Source organism: Gambusia affinis, linkage group LG07 (assembly GCF_019740435.1).
Source record: "Gambusia affinis linkage group LG07, SWU_Gaff_1.0, whole genome shotgun sequence".
In the NCBI taxonomy this organism is placed as follows: Eukaryota; Metazoa; Chordata; class Actinopteri; order Cyprinodontiformes; family Poeciliidae; genus Gambusia; species Gambusia affinis.
The window spans coordinates 23,839,422-23,859,582 of NC_057874.1; the positions used below are offsets into that span (position 1 = coordinate 23,839,422).

General features: G+C 35.8%; 1 protein-coding gene across 7 annotated transcripts; it reads left to right on the forward strand.

Moving 5' to 3' along the window:
- Positions 1-2,412: 2,412 nt before the first annotated feature.
- On the forward strand, positions 2,413-19,998 carry draxina (dorsal inhibitory axon guidance protein a). 7 transcript variants are annotated; one of them, XM_044122616.1, is made up of 7 exons: positions 2,413-2,585; positions 13,336-13,859; positions 14,694-14,920; positions 17,766-17,880; positions 18,688-18,780; positions 18,983-19,072; positions 19,807-19,998. In XM_044122616.1, exons 2-7 carry the CDS (start codon positions 13,361-13,363, stop codon positions 19,917-19,919), a joined length of 1,137 nt encoding a protein of 378 aa, XP_043978551.1. In that variant the 5' UTR covers positions 2,413-2,585; positions 13,336-13,360; the 3' UTR covers positions 19,920-19,998. The 7 variants fall into 7 exon arrangements, with proteins under 7 accessions (XP_043978551.1, XP_043978546.1, XP_043978548.1 ...); XM_044122611.1 differs by having other exon boundaries at positions 2,424-2,580; positions 13,339-13,859; positions 17,754-17,880; XM_044122613.1 differs by having other exon boundaries at positions 2,426-2,580; positions 13,339-13,859; positions 17,769-17,880.
- Positions 19,999-20,161: the final 163 nt, after the last annotated feature.

Here is a 20,161-nt window from a genome sequence, read left to right on the forward strand (position 1 = left end):
AACATCCTCTGCACAAATTCTGATCCAGTTTTAATATGAAGTTTTATTAAAAACATATAAAATAAAAAAAATAAAAACGTTATCATACAGCCTCTAAAAAACACTTTTCAAGTTTCAAGTTTCCATGACAGGAAATTATTGAGAAAACTAACAACTTTTTTTTTTTTTTTTTTTTTTTTTTGCTTTTGCAGAGAAGAGAAAGTGGAAAGACTTATGTTACTGTTTGAGAGCTGATATCACAGCTAAATACAGACGTGTGACAACATGTTCTCACAAAGACAGGTCTGGTCTGCGAATGTGTCACTGACTCCCATAATGATCTCTAAAAAATCATTTTGTCTCAGGGAAGTCACACACTCGGCAGGAGTTCCTCTTTAAATGTCATCTTTTTTTCTGTATAGCTGACAATTTTGCACAGTTGTTTTAAATAAGAAATATAGGTGGTATTCTGAACTTCAAGTTAAAAACCAATTTCCTCATCTCACAGCAAAGTTTGAGGCAGCTCATAAGCACATGCCTAAAAAAAGAACCCAAGAATAAGAACCTAAGTGTTTGAAGTGATGATAACTAAACCCACAGACTTATATTCATGGGATTATAAATCTATCTTATCTTCTTCAACAGGCTCCCTCAGTCTTCTTTGGTTGCAACCAATTTCTATGTCATTGTTGTTTGCATTCAGATTACATGCCTACAAAGCTTTTCCACTTGTTCCCATAAAGCTAACAAGCTCATTTTGTCACCAGCAAAACAGCACCCTACTAAATTTCTAAATGTCATTCGATTCCCAAAAGTGATTTATGCACAATTATTTGGCAAATACACAGCATTAACTCTGCCAGGACACAAAAGTCTCAGGGTGTAAATTCAGATTGAGTGTGGTTGGAGTCTCTGCAGCTCTTCTTGAGGAGAAGCAGCCTATGAAAGATTTAGTGACCGGGTTTAACTGCAGAGAATATCTATTGTAGAAAACCCTTACTCTCTACTGAATATCAGTAGAAGTATTTCTCACATTTTCTCTCTGATTACTGACTTTGAAAACATTTATTACTCATTCAGATGCACCCATAGATTCTGGCATGCACATCTACTATGTGATTATTTTCATATCGGTGCAAAGTGTCTGAAGTGCTTGGTTGAAACAGAAAATTATTTGACCAACAAATTTAGCTTCGTCCACTATTCTAAGCTATTCCAATAATTATAGATAAATGTATTTGTTACAAATTAAGTTCAACAGCAATACATTGATCTCTTCTTATGGCAAACGTTTTGATTGCAGGCTGTTCAATGAATTTTTATGCAGTTGTTTGGGCTGACTAGCAACATTCTGTTCTTCAAAAGACAAGCACAATTTGGATGACTGATGCTTTGTCCAAGTTTCAGTCCTTTGTTGAAGACATTCAATATAAATGATCAAGACGATCACATAATTATCAGAGGACTGTCCAATATTGGAGGTAAGAAACCAAAAATGAATGTTTACTAAAAAAACACCAAAACACACACACACAAAAAAAAAAATCTATGGTGAAAAGGTACAGTTCTTTTAAGACATGAAATGTAGGATGATATTAAGAAAGGGTGCATTTCATATATGCATAAAACAATTGACCCTTAAAAAGAATCTAAGGGATGAATTATTTCCATTTTCACATTATGATTCATTGTTGTATATCAGGGGTGTTCAAAGTGAGTCCTCAGGGGTCGGCATCCTGCATGTTGCAGTCTCTCCCTGGTGATAGTTACTTCCTCCTCCTCAGCATGTCAATGTCCTGCTGAGAGCTGCTAACAAGCTACCATTTGATCCAGCTGTGTTGAACCAGGGAGACATCATGCAGGATACTGGCCTTTGAGGACTGACTTTGGACAACCAAGTCGTATATCTCAGAATTTGAACATTTATTTTAAGATTTCAATTAAGAATTGTAAGAAACATCAATAAAAGCAAAAACTTAAGTTTGTTATTTATCATGTTTTCTATAGTTGGAGCTGGACCATGAGCAGGCAAGACCTTGGGATCATTGAGAGATATTTAATACGACAAAAAAAAACTTAATATAATGTGAATTGATCTGGAAATAGAGCTTCTGTAGTTGAAATCTGAGGTGTGTGCATAATACAAATGTACTTATATATATATATATATATTACTAAATGCATTTGTAATGCTTTATATTCAGGTTAGCACAGAAAATAAAAAAAATATTCTTTTTTTTTTTATTTTATTTTATTTTATTTTTTTTATGTGTGCATGTTTTTGTGGCATTTTTAATCTAATCTTTCCCTTCTTATTTCTCCAATTTCGTCATTGCAATCACAGGCTTCTTCTCAGAGACACATTCAGTCCTTCCGCGGACGCGCAAACGTGAGCGCGCACCCCGATCTGGCGTCTTTTCTCTTCCATAAGTGGGAGGAGAGTGTCCGGATGCTCGGCACATCATCTTGGAGAGCGGACCACCGGGTTGTTGCTTCTGTTTCTGCTTCTGCTGCTGCGCGGCGTTTCTGTCCCACCTGAAGCCTTATGACCCAACTGCCGCTTAAATCCGAGACGAAATCAAAGGAAAACTACAAACCAACGTAAAGTAAGAACAATCTCAACACAAGCGTTGTGTTTAGATTTTACGTTAATATTTTTACCTTGCATATTATAATGTAAATGAGCAGCTTTTTTCAGGCTTTGAAGCGTTTTTTAGACGCTCGAGCGAGTTTACAGTGGCATGTCACTTTATTCATGGAAATTTGTCCACTGAGCTCCCCCGATAAAACCCCCCCAAAAAAACCTGTTTGACTTGAAGAGAGTAACTTAATCAAGATTTGCAAACCCATCCGATTTGGATTCACACTACCAAGCTTAGGTGGCTCAAGTAGTAGCTTTTCCAAAAAACAAAGAAATGTTGGAGGAATTTCATAAAAAATCATGAAGAATTGGAAAGCTTATCTCTTTTTCACAGTTTTTTGTTGGTCCTCCACACCAAAGAGTGTTGCAGTGTGTGAGTGAAAGATGGAACAATTGTGACAAATTTATTGCAAAAATTGACTGAGTTCATAGGAATTTATTCAGCAAGCCATAATAATAATAATAATAATAATAATAATAATAATAATAATAATAATAATAATAATAATAGTAAAATCCTGTTTAAATGTTGAGTGAACAGAAACTCTGAATATCAGTTCAGAAAGATGAACATGTGAAATCACCCAAGGACACTCTGACATTATGTTTCAAGCTGTATCATTTTTCTGAGTTATTTTTCTGAAAATGAAGAAGTTTGTCACTAAAATCTCTTTTTTGAGAGGGTCAATAAAAATGTTTCTGGAAAGTATTATCAAGAAATTTTTAAATGTTATTTCTAGCCTTCTTATTTCAGTGATTTCAAACTATTTCCATCTCACAAATTGTTTCAGAATTTTGCCTTTGGTCTCAGCACGAGCTGCACCCCTGCTACGTTTCATCCTGAGTGAGATTATTGTTCATCGTCCATTCTTCTCATGCACCAATGCTTCACAACTTGTGTTGAGTGCTGCCAAATGTGGCTGCATCTGTTTGATCCCTCAACACTGGCAGGCCAGCAAACGCTGCTCACTCCATGAAAAGGAGGTGGAGGTGAAGCCGAGGGGTAGAGAAAATTTGGGGTTCATATAATTAGTTTGCATGCTTCACTTGATATTGTCCAAACAGGAGCGTTTCCCCCCTGCTGGAGGGTCAAACTGTTCCCACGTGGAATGTCCACATACAGACACAGGTGTCCACATTTCAGGGGTCAGCAGAAGAAACAAATTTTGTTGGTGGTTGAAGCAGCCAAAGCTTTGTTGTGTTTGAGTTGACTCAGTTGGTGTTCCTTCCTGCTATAAATAAATTGGTGTCTAAGACACTTTACTTAAATGAGATAAACCCTCAATTTCTATTTCTTTACCATCTCTACTCTTTCTGTGTTGCATCTCATTTTCTCATTTTCCTCCCAGTTTCTCACCCTCTTCTCCTCTCCCTTCCATTTGTCTCTCTCGTTCTCACTTCTCTCAGTGGGTTGTCTCTTGTTTTGTTTCTTAGTGTTGCTTGTGTCTCGCAACATTTCTGGAACATGCCTCTGTGTGGGTGTCAGAGGAGGTCTCCCTGCTGTGAGTTGTGTGCATGCAGTGATTTAAGGAGAGTTAAAGTGTTGCTGCACTGGCACGAGTTTTCACAAGATGTTGTTGCTGTTGCTCCGCTTCGGAGGCAATGTTCTGGTTTCATCCTGCCTCTGTTGTACCTGCAATCAAATTACCACCTAATTGTTTTGTGTCTTCCCTGCTCTCTGCTCATCTTCTGTTGCTGACAGATGGACTTTCCTTATGGCTCTTTTTTTATTTATTTTTTTTTTAAATCACTGCTTCCAATGGCCTTCGCTTTCCACACCTATGAGCTACAGAAATCCCCTCCAGTCAATGTGTGAATCCCACCAAAGACTGTGGAGGATTTGACAGACAAAGCAGTTTTATTGTGCTGAAGTCAGTGGAATTGGTCCCTGAGGAAATGAAGTTTTATGGCGTTAGCTGCAGCTTGGCAGACTTGTTTACTGAGCAGTGCCATTAACTATCTCAGTATTTTGTTCCAGTTTTATTGAGGTGATATTTCTGATCACCCATGCTGCACCAAATAGACATATTATAGCCAAGAAAAGAGATGTAGAGGTAAGTGTTTATGAATCAAACATGCTTCATTATTACTTAATTTCACAGTGATATTGCATTATGCAGAGCAAAGCCTGTTTGTGTTTTCAGCATGAATTTTTCCTTGTGATTACTGCAGTTAATTTTAGATTTTCCCTCTTATTATATGTTAAGTCCTTTTTAAGTGATCCATGCAGCTTGAAGGGGATTTTTTTTTTGTTAGTTTGAAGCCATACACCCACATTGTGACCTGTGGTTTCTTTTTGACAGACTGCTTTAATAGCAAATTATGCATAGCTCAAAAGACTGGAAAAGAGCTGGCTTTTGAGTTGATCGTATTTTATCAAGAAAATATACTTAATTTTAAATTTAAGTCATTGCACATATATAGAAAAAAACAGTGTAAAGGTGTCTCTGTGTAACATGACGGCTCTCCTTGAACAGCCTGTTTCTGGAGTCTTTGTTTGCTGGATCCTTATGGCCCTGCTGGTTCCTCTGAGAGATAAAACAACGGGAGCAGATGGCTCCTCGAGGTTTGGTGTCACAGCAGGTGAAGCTGAAAGATGCACACATGCAGCAGTTTAATACCAGGGTCGCCTCCCGTTCCGCCCCGTTACTTCTCTTTTTCCAACCTTCTCTGTCTCTGCCACGGATCCGGGTTCAGGCTCTGTTAAGTATATTTTTATAACGAGTCTGTCACTGGAGCACAGCGTTGCTTAAGGGACTGACCAGTTGATCACAGACTGGAGAGAGGTCTCTGATCTCATCAGAGCTTAATCATCCAGCACTCCAATAGGGCCCGCTTTGCAATTTGTTGCAAGATTACCAATCATTTTACACTTACACACTCTACTTTAATTCATGTCTCCCGGGTGGCCATCTCACGCCATGTGCTGTGCTTATGAAAGCTCCCACCACTCACGCTCATACATATAAATTGTGTTTTCTACAAATGTAAACTATTACAGCTCAATTTCGGCCTTCCTGCTCTGGCTTCCGAAAAATATAGAATTGATTTTAAGATTTTATTGCATTTTATATTGGAGCTCACATCTTTCCTTTCAGCCTAGTGCCGAGTTTAAACATTCAGTATCAGACGGTCAGAAGCAGAGATTCAGATCAAGAATTCAGTCTGAGTCTCAGAGAGATCAAATTTGTGTGAATTGTGTCATGTTTATTTTAGGATTTTTTTCATCTGTCAAGATGTAAATAGTTATTACTCCCATGCTGTAAAAATCACAGCTGTAATCTCACCTTCACAGAAGATACACTGATTCATCGACAACTGAATTTTTCATTTTAATATAAATTTTGGATCATATGAGCATCACAAAAATGCTACTACTTTTGTTTGTTTTTTTTTGTTTTTTTTCATTTTAACTTTTTTTTTAAAAATTTAATTTTTTACATGATGGGGGAAAGTATACTTTTAAAGTAAAATTAAATTATGTTTAATTTTATAAAAGTATCAATTTATTCTGCTTATTGGTAAAGGAAAGAATCCATGTATTAGTGAGAAAAACCAACAAGAATTATTTGATTATTAACTGCAACTATGATTTTTTTCTTTGTTAAATACACAAAATCTAGAACTGGCCTTATATTACATGACGCCTTAGGGTACATTTCATGTGGGGTGAATGTCATCCATCAAACCGCACCATTTGTATTTCCATATATATTTAAATTTACATTGTTTAAAAGCAGTAGCAGGAGGGCAGATATGCTTTTATTTTGTGAGGATTTTGATGTTTCATTGAGTCAAAAGAAAAATCAGGCTAGGTTTTGCCGCGGCTTTATCTAATGTAAAATGTGTCAAACAAGCGCCTTGAAAGAGTTTGACAAACGATTAAATTAGCATATTTTGGAGTGAATGTTAGACATAAATATTTTATACAAGTCTATGATTGTTCAATTAAAAAATTTGTTGTGTGCTTTTTTTAAATTGAGTTTTTAATAATTTTTTTTTTCTTAAGTAATACAGCTATACCTGCGATGGCCAGATGTTTAACTGTATTTTTTTTTAAATGATGTCATGTATGCATGAAAGCAAGGTATGGTAAATAGATTTAAGGAAGTAAGTAAAGTTTTTCATGAAGGTAAGAATTACAAACCTACAGTCTTACATAAATGGCCAGTTTAGATAGACATATTCTGGAGTGAGTGTGTTTTTTGAAAGTCTGATATTGAATGTTTTTGAAATCTTTAGTTAAGGTTAAAATTGTGTAACTCTTTGATGTAGATGTGATTGTTTTCATGCAAATTAGAGGTGCACCGATTTATCACCCAGCTGATTTATTGGTGACGATTTCTTTAATTTTGGGAGCTTGACAATTGGCCGATACTTACATGTGAAGCCAATCTTATTCCCTGACATTATCTACCTCAGCAAAGGTCTAAATATCAACCAATGTCCTCTTCTTCAGTGAGATAGAGGTTTGACTGATAGCCCACCAGGTCATGTTTGCACGTTTACAGATAATAATACTAAGTCCACTCAGCCAACTCGGCAACTTTCTTGCTATATTCGATGACATTTACGAAAAATGGGCATCAGACAAAATTGGAATCAGTAGGTCAGGCTTTTTAAAGATTGATCATCTGAGAACGGTCAGAAAACTACAATTGGTGCACCCCTAATGCAAAAGTATTGAAACTTAGCTCAGTTTTATCACAAATATTTCTATGTATGGAAACAAAGCTAATAAGACTGCAATTTAGTTAAAGTCACCAAGAAAACATATTAGTGCTACTACTACTCATTTTTTATTATAAAATCCACCTGTGTGTCATTGTTTATCTTTTTCAAAGAAAACAAAAAGATTGCATTGTGTCATACAGAGATTAAAATTATCTTTTTGCAGCACTTTGAGAAGTAGCTGATTTAAACAGCTAATATTCAGCGAAAGGGTGCCTGCATTAAAAAAATCTGGCAAACATAATTTTGAATCCCTCTATATAGATTATGATTTAGACAGAATATTAAGTTATTTTGATAAGAAGTCCGAGGTGATTCTTTAAATGTTTTATTGATAGCTCCTTTTGGTATCGTGGTTGCCATTCGAGTGGTAGTTTTTCCCCTCTGGGAAAGTTGATAAAGAAACCTGTCAGGCCACCAGTTTGTGGCATCCCATCACCTCGGTGCAGATGCTTGTCCTGCTGTGCTTCACTAGGCTTGTTTTAATACACAGCACCAGCAGGAGGCTGTGGTTGTTTATTACACACTAGATGCCGCGCTTGAAACCCAGAATGCCACCCAGAGTGCACCATTATTACCATCACCCCGCGTCTCGTCAAAGGGCCACCTGTTTAGTAGCACATGAAAGTCTGCGAGAGGGAAACAGGGCGCTGCTGCCCTGAGATAGTCAGTCGCTTTCCCTTTCAGTTGACAGCTCTATTCAGGCCTCAGATTTGATGGGGAGGCCTTCTGTTCCTACGTAAGCATCACATTTTCTCTTATTTTATTTTTTTCTGAAAAATTGGTTTCTTAGAAGCGTCATGTTGTTGTGCGCTTGTTTCTGCAAACAGAGTATTTATCCATTGATTTCTTCCACTCAAAAGATAAAAAAGAACTATCTTTGTCAGGTTGAGAATAAATACTTCTGAAAAGACCATTTTTGCTCTCATTTGTGAAAATGGAGCCAGTGAGTTTTGCATAACAAAAAAACAAAATGCTCCCACTATCTGGTTCCACTATAATATTTTTATTTATTTATTTATTTTGCTTTTCTTTTTCTTATCTAAAAGACACAGTTGGGGTAAAACATGTTAATTGTGGGCTGAAAGCCAACATTTCTTTGCAATGCTGTGTTTCAAGTCATAAAATCTTGTTTTAAATAGTTTTTCAGACATCCTATTGAGGATTTTTCTTTTGAAAAATAGGCAAAACACTAGCAGTTTTTCCACAGTACTTTTCCTTGGATGAAAATATATTTTCCCATATAGCTTTGATTCCTTTTGACTAATGAGAAGGATTCAATACATGAATTTCGTTGGTGTTGAATATTTAATTTCTTTGTCTGCACACACATCTGCCTTTTTAGTACCAGTAAAAAGTGGGATTTTGATATCACGATGCCATACAAAAAAGGAATCACGTGGCAACTAATAATGCAGTAAAAGCTGCCATTATGTGCTTATTTCATTTATATTCAAACACCTATATTGCTCCAATTTTATATTTAACATAAATTGGAATGTTGTTTTCTAACATTTATGATTGTTCTCAACCTTGAATTATTTCAAAACAGCTTGCATTTTTTGTTGTTTCCAGAAGAGTTTTAGGAAATACATTATGGAGCTTTTGTAACTTGTCACAATAATGTTTGTAGTCCGAAGTACTACAGTATGACACCAGCAGGACGCTCTTTAAAAATTTGCTAAGCATCATCACATGCGTTGTGAGGTTTTACTAACAGGGATCTTCAACCATCCTGTATTTGTGTGACATTTTGTTCCCTCTATGAATATAATTACAGGTAGGTTTGCCACAGAGCTGTCAATGATAATGTACAGGCAGCAGACACACAGTTCAGGATAAGGTATTGATCTGTTTTAGCTATTGGATATGCGTCTCCCCTAACTAATCACTTTGGCATTTGGTCATTAGCATGCAAGACAGTGCAAGGCTAGATTTGCGCTTTTATTTTTCAACCAAAACCACTTAAATTTGTTTGCTATCTAAAAACAATTAAACTGTGAGTTGTGATTAAGCAATTAAAACAGACTAACAAGAAAAGAAAATTAGGTTCTCAAGGTAAAAATTATACTTAGATTCAGACTTTCTCCTGCAGCTTCTTCTGCCTCCTGTGGAGATGCAGACAAAGAATCAAAGATCATATTGTAAAGAAATCATGTTTGCATGCAGAGAACGACATTTGAACCTCTCAGCTTTCCACATGGTGACTGTCTCTGCCTTAATAGGATGATTCTTTACAATTAGTGTTATAGGTAAATGGCAATTTTGCATTAATTTATAATAATATGAAAATATTTGCAACAAATCAGAAACATTTCATAATTTGACAGAATTATTTAGATTAAAAAATCTCATTGATTTGTGTAAAAATGTATTTTACTTGCTTGTTTTTTGTTTCCAAAAGTGTTGACTTTGCTGGTGCATTATTTTCCTTTACTGCTAATTGTTCCAGAATACTAACATTTAAAGAACAGTACACTGTTTGTAAATATTAGCTTCAAGTTTTCATATTTGTTTTTTGTTTTTTTATAAATTTGGTTGGTTCCTCATCCACGGATAATGGTGCTACATCCCTCATATACAAAACTGTTATTCCTGTAATATTTGTCTACCTGCTGCAATCAAACATATTTTCACTTGGTAAATTTTTGGATTATTTTTCCAGGGAGCTCGTTTGTTACTCGCATCTGAAGTAAATGTATTAGGATGTAACTTTGGAGTAAAGATGCTGGTCAGAAAAAAAGACACAATAAAAAATTTTAAAGAAATTTCCAATGAATTCTGTCTGCAACTAATACTATCATGGGACCAAAATGTAGAAAAAGTATAAAATGTAATATTTTTACTAGAGAAGTTGATGAAAAATAAATTTTAAATTATTTTAAAATTGTTAAACTTTTTTTCTAACAGTCATAAAAATAATCAATCAATTCCAGACCAGTCTCACTTAAATGTGCTTAAAAAGTCAAACAGTTACATGAGAATATACATGTTTAAGCCATTTTCTGTCCATTTTTTAGTTTATTTGTCAACTGTATTCCTCTTTTGGTCTTACAGGGTTAAGTACTCAACATCAGCAACACTTCATATGTCAAACAAACAGATTCCCGGTCTAGCTAAACTCTTACTATGTCACACAGCTGATAACCCTGACCTTTGAGACCCCAAAGGCATACTTTGAGATAAAGATCTCACCCCAGTGAAGAGCCACATGCACTAGTTTTCAAAGAGTCCAGCTGGTTGAACTCCCAGAGGTCCATTGACATACTCCAGCTTTAAATCCCATGGGTGATACTTGCACTCGCACTGCAAATTTCCCCTGACATCAGCACTATCCTCTGCCCAATTTATGAGCACACACACACGCGCGCGCACACGCATATGTCCCCCCCCACACACCTCACACAAAGCAGACCATTCTATTTTGTTATTTCTAGAAACCCTTAAATGTCCCATGTGTACCAATGGTGTGCCTTTCTCAACTTAGTGTGATGAAAGACCAAAGACCTCATCAGGCCCCAGCCCCCCTCACAACTCAGCCTTACAGGCTCAGAGAGAGCACACACTCACCATCACTAACAGCTCAATACTTCTTGCTCATTGATTTTCTGTATACCCTGCACCGCAGTTTGTGTTTTAACACAAGAGACCCGCCTGCTGCAAACACCATAACAGCTGTGTGTACTGTCTGCAGCGATGGATTGTATCAGTTTAAGAAGAGGACAAAACAAACAATTTTTAACAATGTCATCTTGAGTTTTACTAAGGAGGAAAACCACTTCTGTGCCTGTTGTGTGGTGCTGGGAATAATGATGAGAACATACAATAATCAACAATACAATACAATAATCTGAGGAGGCAATAATCGATATGTCATATTAATAAAAGTCCCATTAGGAAGCTACGCAGTTATTTCTTATTTACAGTCATGCTAAACAAATTATAAAATTAATTCGATTGAGGCTCTTTTTAAAGATTTTTTTAAAATGTTTTTTTTTTTAATAGTCTTTAAGCAAGTATTAAACATTATTTCATTAAGCCCATGTTAATGTATTAAAAATGTTGGTCTGATTTGATATTGTAATCTGAAATGTTTTCATTCACTGTAATCATGAAATAATAATAACATATCATGCTTCGCTTGTTATCTGTGGAGCATGTGTTTTTGTGGAGCATTGAATGCAAACAGGGATCAGTTTAAAGCAATTAAGATCGTGCCGTGATTGTTTTTAAGTAAGTTTTTATTGTATAAACTGTCATAAACTAGCTCAATAAATGGAAAGCTATACAGTCAAGCAATGTAAAATACATTCTGGAATTAAACATGCTTTATTATTTTTATTTCATGTACTACTCTAAATCTTTGTAGCTTTCCTACTGGTTCTTCCACAGTCTTAAACATGTAATTTTTAGTACATTAAATCATGAAGGCAAAGAGTTAGGTACACATTATATTTCATTTTTGTATAGTACCTTTTGTATTGTATTGGATTTAACATAGTTATGCTTTGCATTAACATGATCAAAGTTTAATAAGCTAAATTAAATTTAAATATGCCACTGAAGATGCAAGTAACTGCCTACTGATGTTAAATAAGAATGTAAGCTAAAAAATATTTTTACTGTATTGTCCTATAAGGTATTGGGCCTCGAGGCAGTGATAAGAAAGAATAAATGTTCCACTTCACTGCTTTGTTCTTCACATATTTTATTCACATTTGGTTGCAGTGACACACCAATAATGTAGATATACTGAGCCTCGTATTTCAGTTCAGTCACATCTCGCAAATATGTTGACTTTCATAAAGAAAGGTGCAGCTGTAGGGCTCCTGAGACCACTGAATAGACAGTGATTAAAGATGTGCGCAGTGCAGTGTCTTATTTTGAGTTATGTATGAAGGCACAGGAATGAAAATATAAGAAACATTGTGAAAAAGAGGAACAGATTTTTTATTGTTCAACCAGTAAAGTCCCGTTGAGATTGAAAACCAACTTTTTTCAGAGGAGTCCTGACCAAGAGACAGCAAGAGTTACACAACAATTAAAATTAGGTTACACAATTAAAATGCCAAATAAATTTTTGAAAATGGTCACGACTAAAAACCATAATCTCTAGAACTGTTGGTCTGGGCTGAATGAGCTGAAAGGAATAAATTCAGTTGATTTCCAGTCTTTCTGTAAAATTCTTAAAATTTAAATTAAAGTTAATCCTTGCAAGCTTAATGAAATACTACTAATACCACTACTGCTACAGTTGCTGTTCCTTTCTCAATTTTGTACCCATAAACAAATAATGAGGACTCAAAGTATTGCATGCAAGTCTATTTTCTTTATTGTATTTTTTATTGTTTGTTTTATTTCACATTTAATTGTATAATATTCTTAGACTTTAAATTACACCCTATTTCCATTTATTTTAAACCTGATTGCTGTTTGGTCTAATTGCTTCTTATTCAATTTGACACATTAGCACCTTTCAGCAAACCAAGTCAACTTCAGACCACCTCTAACTCATATTGGTGTCATGAAATAAATTTCCTTTTCTGTAAAAAAAAAAAAAAAAAAAAAAAAAAAGACAAAATTGTTGGTTGTAAAAGCAGATGCAAAACCTTTTGTTAATCAGTGCAAACCGATGAACTGGCAATACAAAATGCCCGGCTGCAGATGCTCCATTTGTTCCGAAAAAAAAAACAAGATGCCGAACATGAAGCACAAAAGCTTAACTAAAAATTTTTACTCATCTATGTTCTTGACATGAAAAATAAAATTATGGTTGTCTAATCATATTTAAGTATGTTTTTATGGCTAAAAACGACTAAACTCTATATAAAAGTGAAAACAAATTACTAAAAGCAAACACCATTGGAAACTCAGTAAAAGTGTAAACAGGATGGAGTCTGCTTGTGTTTAAGAACTTCTAGGTAATTTACATTTAATAAAAAAATAGAAAATGAGCAGTACTTAGATGTGTTTTTATCTCTCAGCAGGTGGCACCGTGTTGGAGAGAAAATGGCACTCCACTGGAGTGTGCTGCTGGTGTTCCTGTTTACCATCCTGGCTCTGTCACAAGGTGCTGATCCTGCTGCTCCACATGGCAAAAGGAGAAAGGCACAAAGCTCAGCAGGTAGCAGTAATGCCCTACAGTACCCTGGTCAAGTTCTGCAGAGCCAAAGCTATGGCAGGGATAGCAGGGGGCACGGCAGCCAGAGGAGCCGCTACGCTAAAGGCGAAGCTGGAATCCCCTCTCACCGGAGCCTGCATCCTTTGCCCAGGCTTGATGATGAGGAGACGGGCCTGGAGGGCCTGAACCCAGTAAGAGTTGAAATGGGCCCAAGCAGGGACAGAGCTCGACAGAATGCAAAGAGCTCATCCCAGAACCAGGAAAGCAAGAACCAGGAAAACCAGCAAGTAGGAACACGCAAGGGAAGAGGCCACGGGAATGGACACAGGCACCTTTTTGAGAACAAGAAGCAAGGGAGTCGACGAGACAAGGTGCGACACAAAAAAGGTGAGATTTGCACAAGGTCAGGTCAAGTGTTTAAACAGAACTTTGAGTTGAACCATTTTCAGTTCTGGACCAACAACAAAACTTAACACTATTATTGCTATACATTGCTATAAATCTCAAATAAAATATGTTTAATTTTAATGTTATCACAAGCTGCAGAGCCTTTATAGCCTAAAATGTCACAGAAAAGGTAAACTCTATTATAATTAAAGGTCTAATAATCTACGTCACAAAAGGTATTTGTCCTCATTATCATTTAATTCACCTTTACTCAAACAAAAGAGCTGTGTGGAGCTTTGTTAGTAAAGTTCTTTAAAGGAAACCAATAGATCCATGGAGTTTATTATGAAATGTGCCTAATACAAATTGGTGATGCTATAACAGATTAAAAAGACAGAAAAACATTTCAATTAGTGACATTTCGGATTTTTAATTTCAAAGAAAATTGTTTCGTTTACTCAGAATTCTGAAACTTTGATTTGTTTGTCGTGCAGCATTTTTATATCTTCCTCCATAAATTTGCTACTACATTGAAGTCATGACTGGCTTTTATAAAACATTAAGATTATTTCCAACCTAAAGAAACAGGAAAGGTTTTCATTAAACCTAAATCTGCCTAGTGTATGAATAATTTGGACCTTAAATGTATGCATGATTTTGGTATGATCAGCAATAATAATGTTCAAGAGGAAATATTTTTAAAAACAACAGCTGTATGAAAAAAAGCATGGCAAAATAAAATAGGAATTGTTATGAAAAACAAAGCGATCTGAGTATGGTCTTGTAGATTTTGTTCAGATTCAAAACAAAACAACAGTTTTTCCATCTTGTCAGGGTTTCCCTCAGGGCCTGAGGCCAGCTCTGTGTTCAAGGACAGAGACCAATTCGAGGATCCTCCCCCTTCTTCATCCTCACCATCTACCTCCCCCTTCCTTGGCGTGACCCCACCCAGTGAACCCCCCTCCCCCATTGACAGCCTCTTTGACTCTGACTCCTCCATGGTTACCACAGCGACGAACGAGCATCCCCCAACGCGTCCCCCTGGCCCTGCCAAACCCCAGGTAACCTCAACAAAACTGGAGTGCTTATTAAAGGCTGTGTCTCCTGTATCTCAGTGTGACTCCAGTGTGCCAGGGAAATGGAATGAAAATGGGACCCCATTGCTGCAGTTATGCTGCTCCAAACCTCTTAGCTCATCTTAGAAAAGAAATTGTGAAACTGAACGCTGCTGGTGAAAAATGTCCTCCAGCAATCCAGCCTCTCTGGCTCTTAGTTGTAGTGTGTTTGAGAGGTATGACCATATTCATTGTAATAGTAGCAGACTGCTGGGTCTCTGAGTTCAAGAGCATGTTTTCTGTGAGCACCTTTTTGTCCATGTGTCACCATGATTCTGGCTTTTTTCTTCTATTATGGGCTTGTGTTCTGGAGAAACTGCAGGGTGCAGAGGCCGACATTGACCACCTGTCACATCCACCCAGAATGAGACATACATGTTTTCAATAAGATCTGTCCATTTCTGGGCATGAAGCTAATTATGCGCCCCTCTTTGGGTGAAGTGTAAAAGAGAAAATTGATTTCTGAGAACCAATTAAATTACAAAACTAGGACTTTATCAACTATACAGCATAACTCTTGAAAGTGATGACGCACAACATAACACAAAGAGCCACCTGATAAGCCCCATTTCTTCTTCAGATCTCTGTAGAAATCCAACTACCCAATATTTTAATTTTTTCATAGTACCTTGCAAAGGTTTTTACTCACCCTTAAACATACAAACACAAACTTCAATCTACTTTATTGAAATTTTATGTGAGAGACACACACGGAGTAGTGTAAAAAAAAAAGTAAAGTGTCTTACTTGCATGTCCCCTCTGGACTCAATGCTTTGTAGAACCACATTCTTGAAAGCATTGCTGCAAATCTTTTGCAATATGTCTCCATAACTTTGCGCATCCAGGATCCAAAAATGGTTGTTAGTTTTTCATCACAAATTAGCTCAATGAGGTTAAATAGATAGTGTGTTTCAAGTCTTGCTATAAGTTGTCATTTGTATTTACATCTATTCTTCTACTTGGCAATTTTAATGTGCTTTGCATTGTCTTGTTGGAAGACTTACAATTCTCCAGTTGTAAGTCTGGAGAATTGATACCGTTAGAGATTTTTGTAGTTTCTTTGAATATTGCTCTGTATTCAACTTCATCAACTTTCCTATCAACCAATCTCTCAGTGTCGGCTGCATTCATGATGCTGCCACTACCATGTTTCATCATGGAAATGTTGTGTCTGTTAGTTTTTCTCAACATAGATTATTTTATATGGCCTAATAGTTGAATTTGCAGTATAATCTCATCTGACCACATGTCTTCTGTGTACCCTACACTGTTTATTGCAGAATTTATAATTGTGAGATTCTTTCAACAATTTCTTTCTTCTTACAGAAAGGCCGTTTGTAGAGGGCTACATGAAGGGTACAAGATTGCCAATAAAACCCATCATTTCTCAATTTATAGAAAAACCAAGAGCAGATAAGAACCAAAATAATAATAAAAAAATCTGTTAGGCTGGAAAAGATTACAAGGACATTACTAAACTTTAGAAAATCCATTGAACCACATAAGAATTCACAAGGTTTAATGTCTTGAAACAGGTGCTGTGCACTGACATCCAAGAAAATACCTTTTTCTAAAAAAAAAAAAAAAAAAGAGTCATTAAATATTTTTGTACTATGAAAGAATAAAAAAAAATGTGTGAGCCAGAAGCAAGATTTTTCAATTTGCACTTAATCCACTTTTTATTCAAGGTTTAAAGAGCTTCTGTGCAGAAACAGGTACCTCCTGCTATTAAACTAATTGATATTTCCAACAGTCTATTTCCAGAGGCTGAAGAAAAGTATGGATCTTGTTTCACCAGGGGGTTATTGTTTAAAGTATTTCATTTGAAACATCTCAAAGTCCTGCTGACTGAATTACACTGTGAGGCAATTTTTTTCCATGAAGGAATTGAATCTGGAAATATTTTTTCATGGCTTTTATTGCAAAATAGAACAGCTCAGGAAATAACTGTGGGGATTTGTTTTGATAAAGTGACAGAAATTTTGCATCTGAACATTATTATTTAATTAAAGAAAGAATATTTAAATTTTAAAGCACTTCCACTTAAATAAACACATGACTCAGGCCGAAGATTAAAAAAATTCAAACAGCAAGGTGAAAGAGAGATCATTAATTTCTAATCTGAGATATTGCTTTTAAAACTGGAGACCTAATGGGGGCATAATGTATTTTTTAATCCTTCACGATCATCTAGTGTTTTGTAAATGTTACAAAGCACACAAGCTCTGTTCCTGAAGCACTAAATGCCAGAATTAGTATCTGCTGTTCTATAATAAAAACAAATGAAGTATGCATTTGTGGTTAATGATCTGTAAGCTTCAGTCTCTAAATGGTGTATTTAAAACACAGAAGCAGTGTAAAGTTTATTTGTATGCTGGTCTGAAGGCAGACATTTTCTCTGCTACCAATCAATTATTTTGTGAAGCTTGGCTGTTGTCTCTGTTGTCCTTTCAGGGTAGTTTATGAATCACTGATGCTTCACTGGTGCTGGACACAACAAAGATGTTGCAATAAGAACAATGTATTTACCTGCAAACTTTCTTAATTTATTGCTGCTGGATAAAGACTGAAGAAACTGTCTCTAATGTGTTACACCACTCACTGTATCAACTTTATATTGTAGTTCCAGATTTTAATTGAAAAGAAGATTCAATTACTTGTTCATCTGCATGTTATTTGTTTGTTGTTGTTTTTTTTGCACAAAATCCATGTGAGACTTAATGATAATCATTCCTCTGAAATGACTGAAAATACTGTGACTTTGCAGTTTCAATTTAAGTTTGACTTTCAGAAGACTGGACAAGGTCAAGGAGAGGTGATGCCAACATTGGACATGACGCTCTTTGACTGGACGGATTATGAAGATATGAAGCCTGTGGATTCCTGGCCATCTTCCAGAAAGAAAGGTTCATAATGTCACTGTAATGCAGGTTTATTAAAGATTTTAATTGACGGGGAAAATCTGTCTGATTAAAAAAACAACCTCCTGGTCTATATCACTGTACAATTTTTTATAATAGATTTTTAATACAATTATTTATTTTTAGTTATTGTAGTAGGGCTAAAACACACATGGGTTTTTCAATAGGCATAGATTGTACAGCTTTAATAATCAATTATGTGAACAGAATTGTCACATTATTTTCCCGTTATAAGCACAGAGTTTAAGGGTTTGGTGATGGTTTGTAGTGCAGTTTTGTTGTGAAATCAAAGCTTTGCAGTTCAGTTTTGGAAAAGTCACTTAATTGAAGAATCTAATTTCAGTTAGATTTATGGGGTGCCAGAACTCTAAAAGTCAAAAGAGAAGTTTTTAAAATCTAAACCATTGAATTCCAATGGAATTCAATGGTTAACCAAACATGCATGTTATACAGAATATACAGCATAATTGCCATGAAAACAATTATCTGACTTTAAAAGGAACATGTCCTCTTAATCAAGAAGAAGAAAGACAAATTCTTCTTAAGGTAATTCAGTTAAAAAACTGAAAACCTCTATTACAGATTTGGGAGAAACAATTATGATATCTTATTATCATAATTGTTTCAGAGTACAACAGCCTAGAAGACAGGTGAATTATGTCTTGTTAAAACCATGAAAATAAATTTTAAAAACCAAGAAGAAAACTGTGAAGAAAAGATAGTTGCCATAGTTACAACCTCTTTGATCATTTTTGTTTAAAATAAATCTGTGTTGAAATGATTGTCCTGCAGACAAGAGACGGAGTAAAAACCTCAGCAGTGGAAATTTGACAGCAGATGTGGATGCAATTGAGCCATGTGACCACCATCTGGACTGTCTTCCAGGTCAGTGTGAACAAATAACTCCTTAATTAGATAGAATTTGATTATTTAATTCATACATATCTTAACTCAATAAATTATTTCATCACTCCAAAATAAACATCTTTTAGATCACCCTTTTCATAACACCAAAAATGCTACTAGCAATTCAAACTGTCTGTGTATTAATTTTCAGGTTATAATTTATGTATTTCTTGTGCATCAGGTTCCTGTTGTGACCTGAGACAACATGAGTGCAAACCTCACAACAGGGGCCTGAACAACAAATGTTACGATGATTGCATGTGTGAGGAAGGTAAGTAGATCCAGTCACAGTAGATGTGATTTTGATTGTTTTGAATTGTTGACTTAATTTTATTATGAATAATTCCTAAAGAATTGGACTAAAGTTACCTCAAACATGCTAAATTATTCAGTGAAACAGAATTACAGCTACTGACTAGAATGGTTTACTTTTAAAATAAACATGAGTCAATTACTCAGATTTCTTTGGTTCTTCTATTCAAAGATTTTTTTTTTTAATTACTCTTTTTTTTTCCATTTGTGAATGAGGGCTGTCACTATGATTTCCTACAGTCCCAGAGCCTGCTGTATAACTCTTTCCTATTTGTCAAAGTTCAGTTTCTATCAGTTCTTGAATTTCTGTAGATTGGGGCACAATATGTGGGTTTTCAGATATTTTATCCAACTTCATCCAAGGTCCTGGGGTTTGAATCCCAGCCATGGGTCTTACTGCACAGAGCTTGTTTGTTCCCCATGTGTATGCATTGGTTCTTTGAGAGGAAGCCGGGGTATCTGCAGAGTACAAAACATGCATGTTTGGTTAAATAGTTATGTTATATTGCAAATTGCAGTGTGTGCATCCATCATTGCTTGTCCAGCTCTCTGTGTTTTCTTGGGCTAGACAGAAAACCTATGAGGAGCTCCTCAACTTTCATGAATACTGAACGTTTCCTCACAATGTTTCTGTAATCTTACATTTGGCTAATTTAGATTTGAGCAAAGGTGCTTTATGAATATATCTTTCAGGATTTCGTTGTTATGCTAAATTTCATCGGAAGAGACGTGTAACCAGGAGGAGGGGCCGGTGTGTCGTCCCAGAGTCAGTCAGCAATGACCACGGAGGCTTCATCACCATATGAAGATGAGAGAGGAATAAGCATGGAGAAGAAACATGTGACTACATCAATAAAACAGGACAGCCATGATACTTCTAAAGAACTAAGTGCTTAAAGGCAAAACCTTGCTGTGTGTTTTTTTTAAATCAAATCTATCTGCAAATGTTAGCTGATTGGACAAAAATATCTGGGTTTTTATATCAAAGTAGCAGCTAATTAAAAATCCTTTAATGTTTCATTATGGGATAATCCGTGTGCCCTGTCCC

What these genes read in the sequence shown, in the direction of transcription:
- draxina (XM_044122611.1), top strand. Translation starts at nt 2,525, where the DNA reads ATGACCCAACTGCCGCTTAAATCCGAGACGAAATCAAAGGAAAACTAC. An exon ending in AAGGAAAACTACAAACCAAC is followed by an intron (nt 2,581 to 13,338) that starts GTAAAGTAAGAA and finishes ATCTCTCAGCAG; the next exon opens with GTGGCACCGTGTTGGAGAGA. An exon ending in CTGGCCCTGCCAAACCCCAG is followed by an intron (nt 14,921 to 17,753) that starts GTAACCTCAACA and finishes TTTCAATTTAAG; the next exon opens with TTTGACTTTCAGAAGACTGG.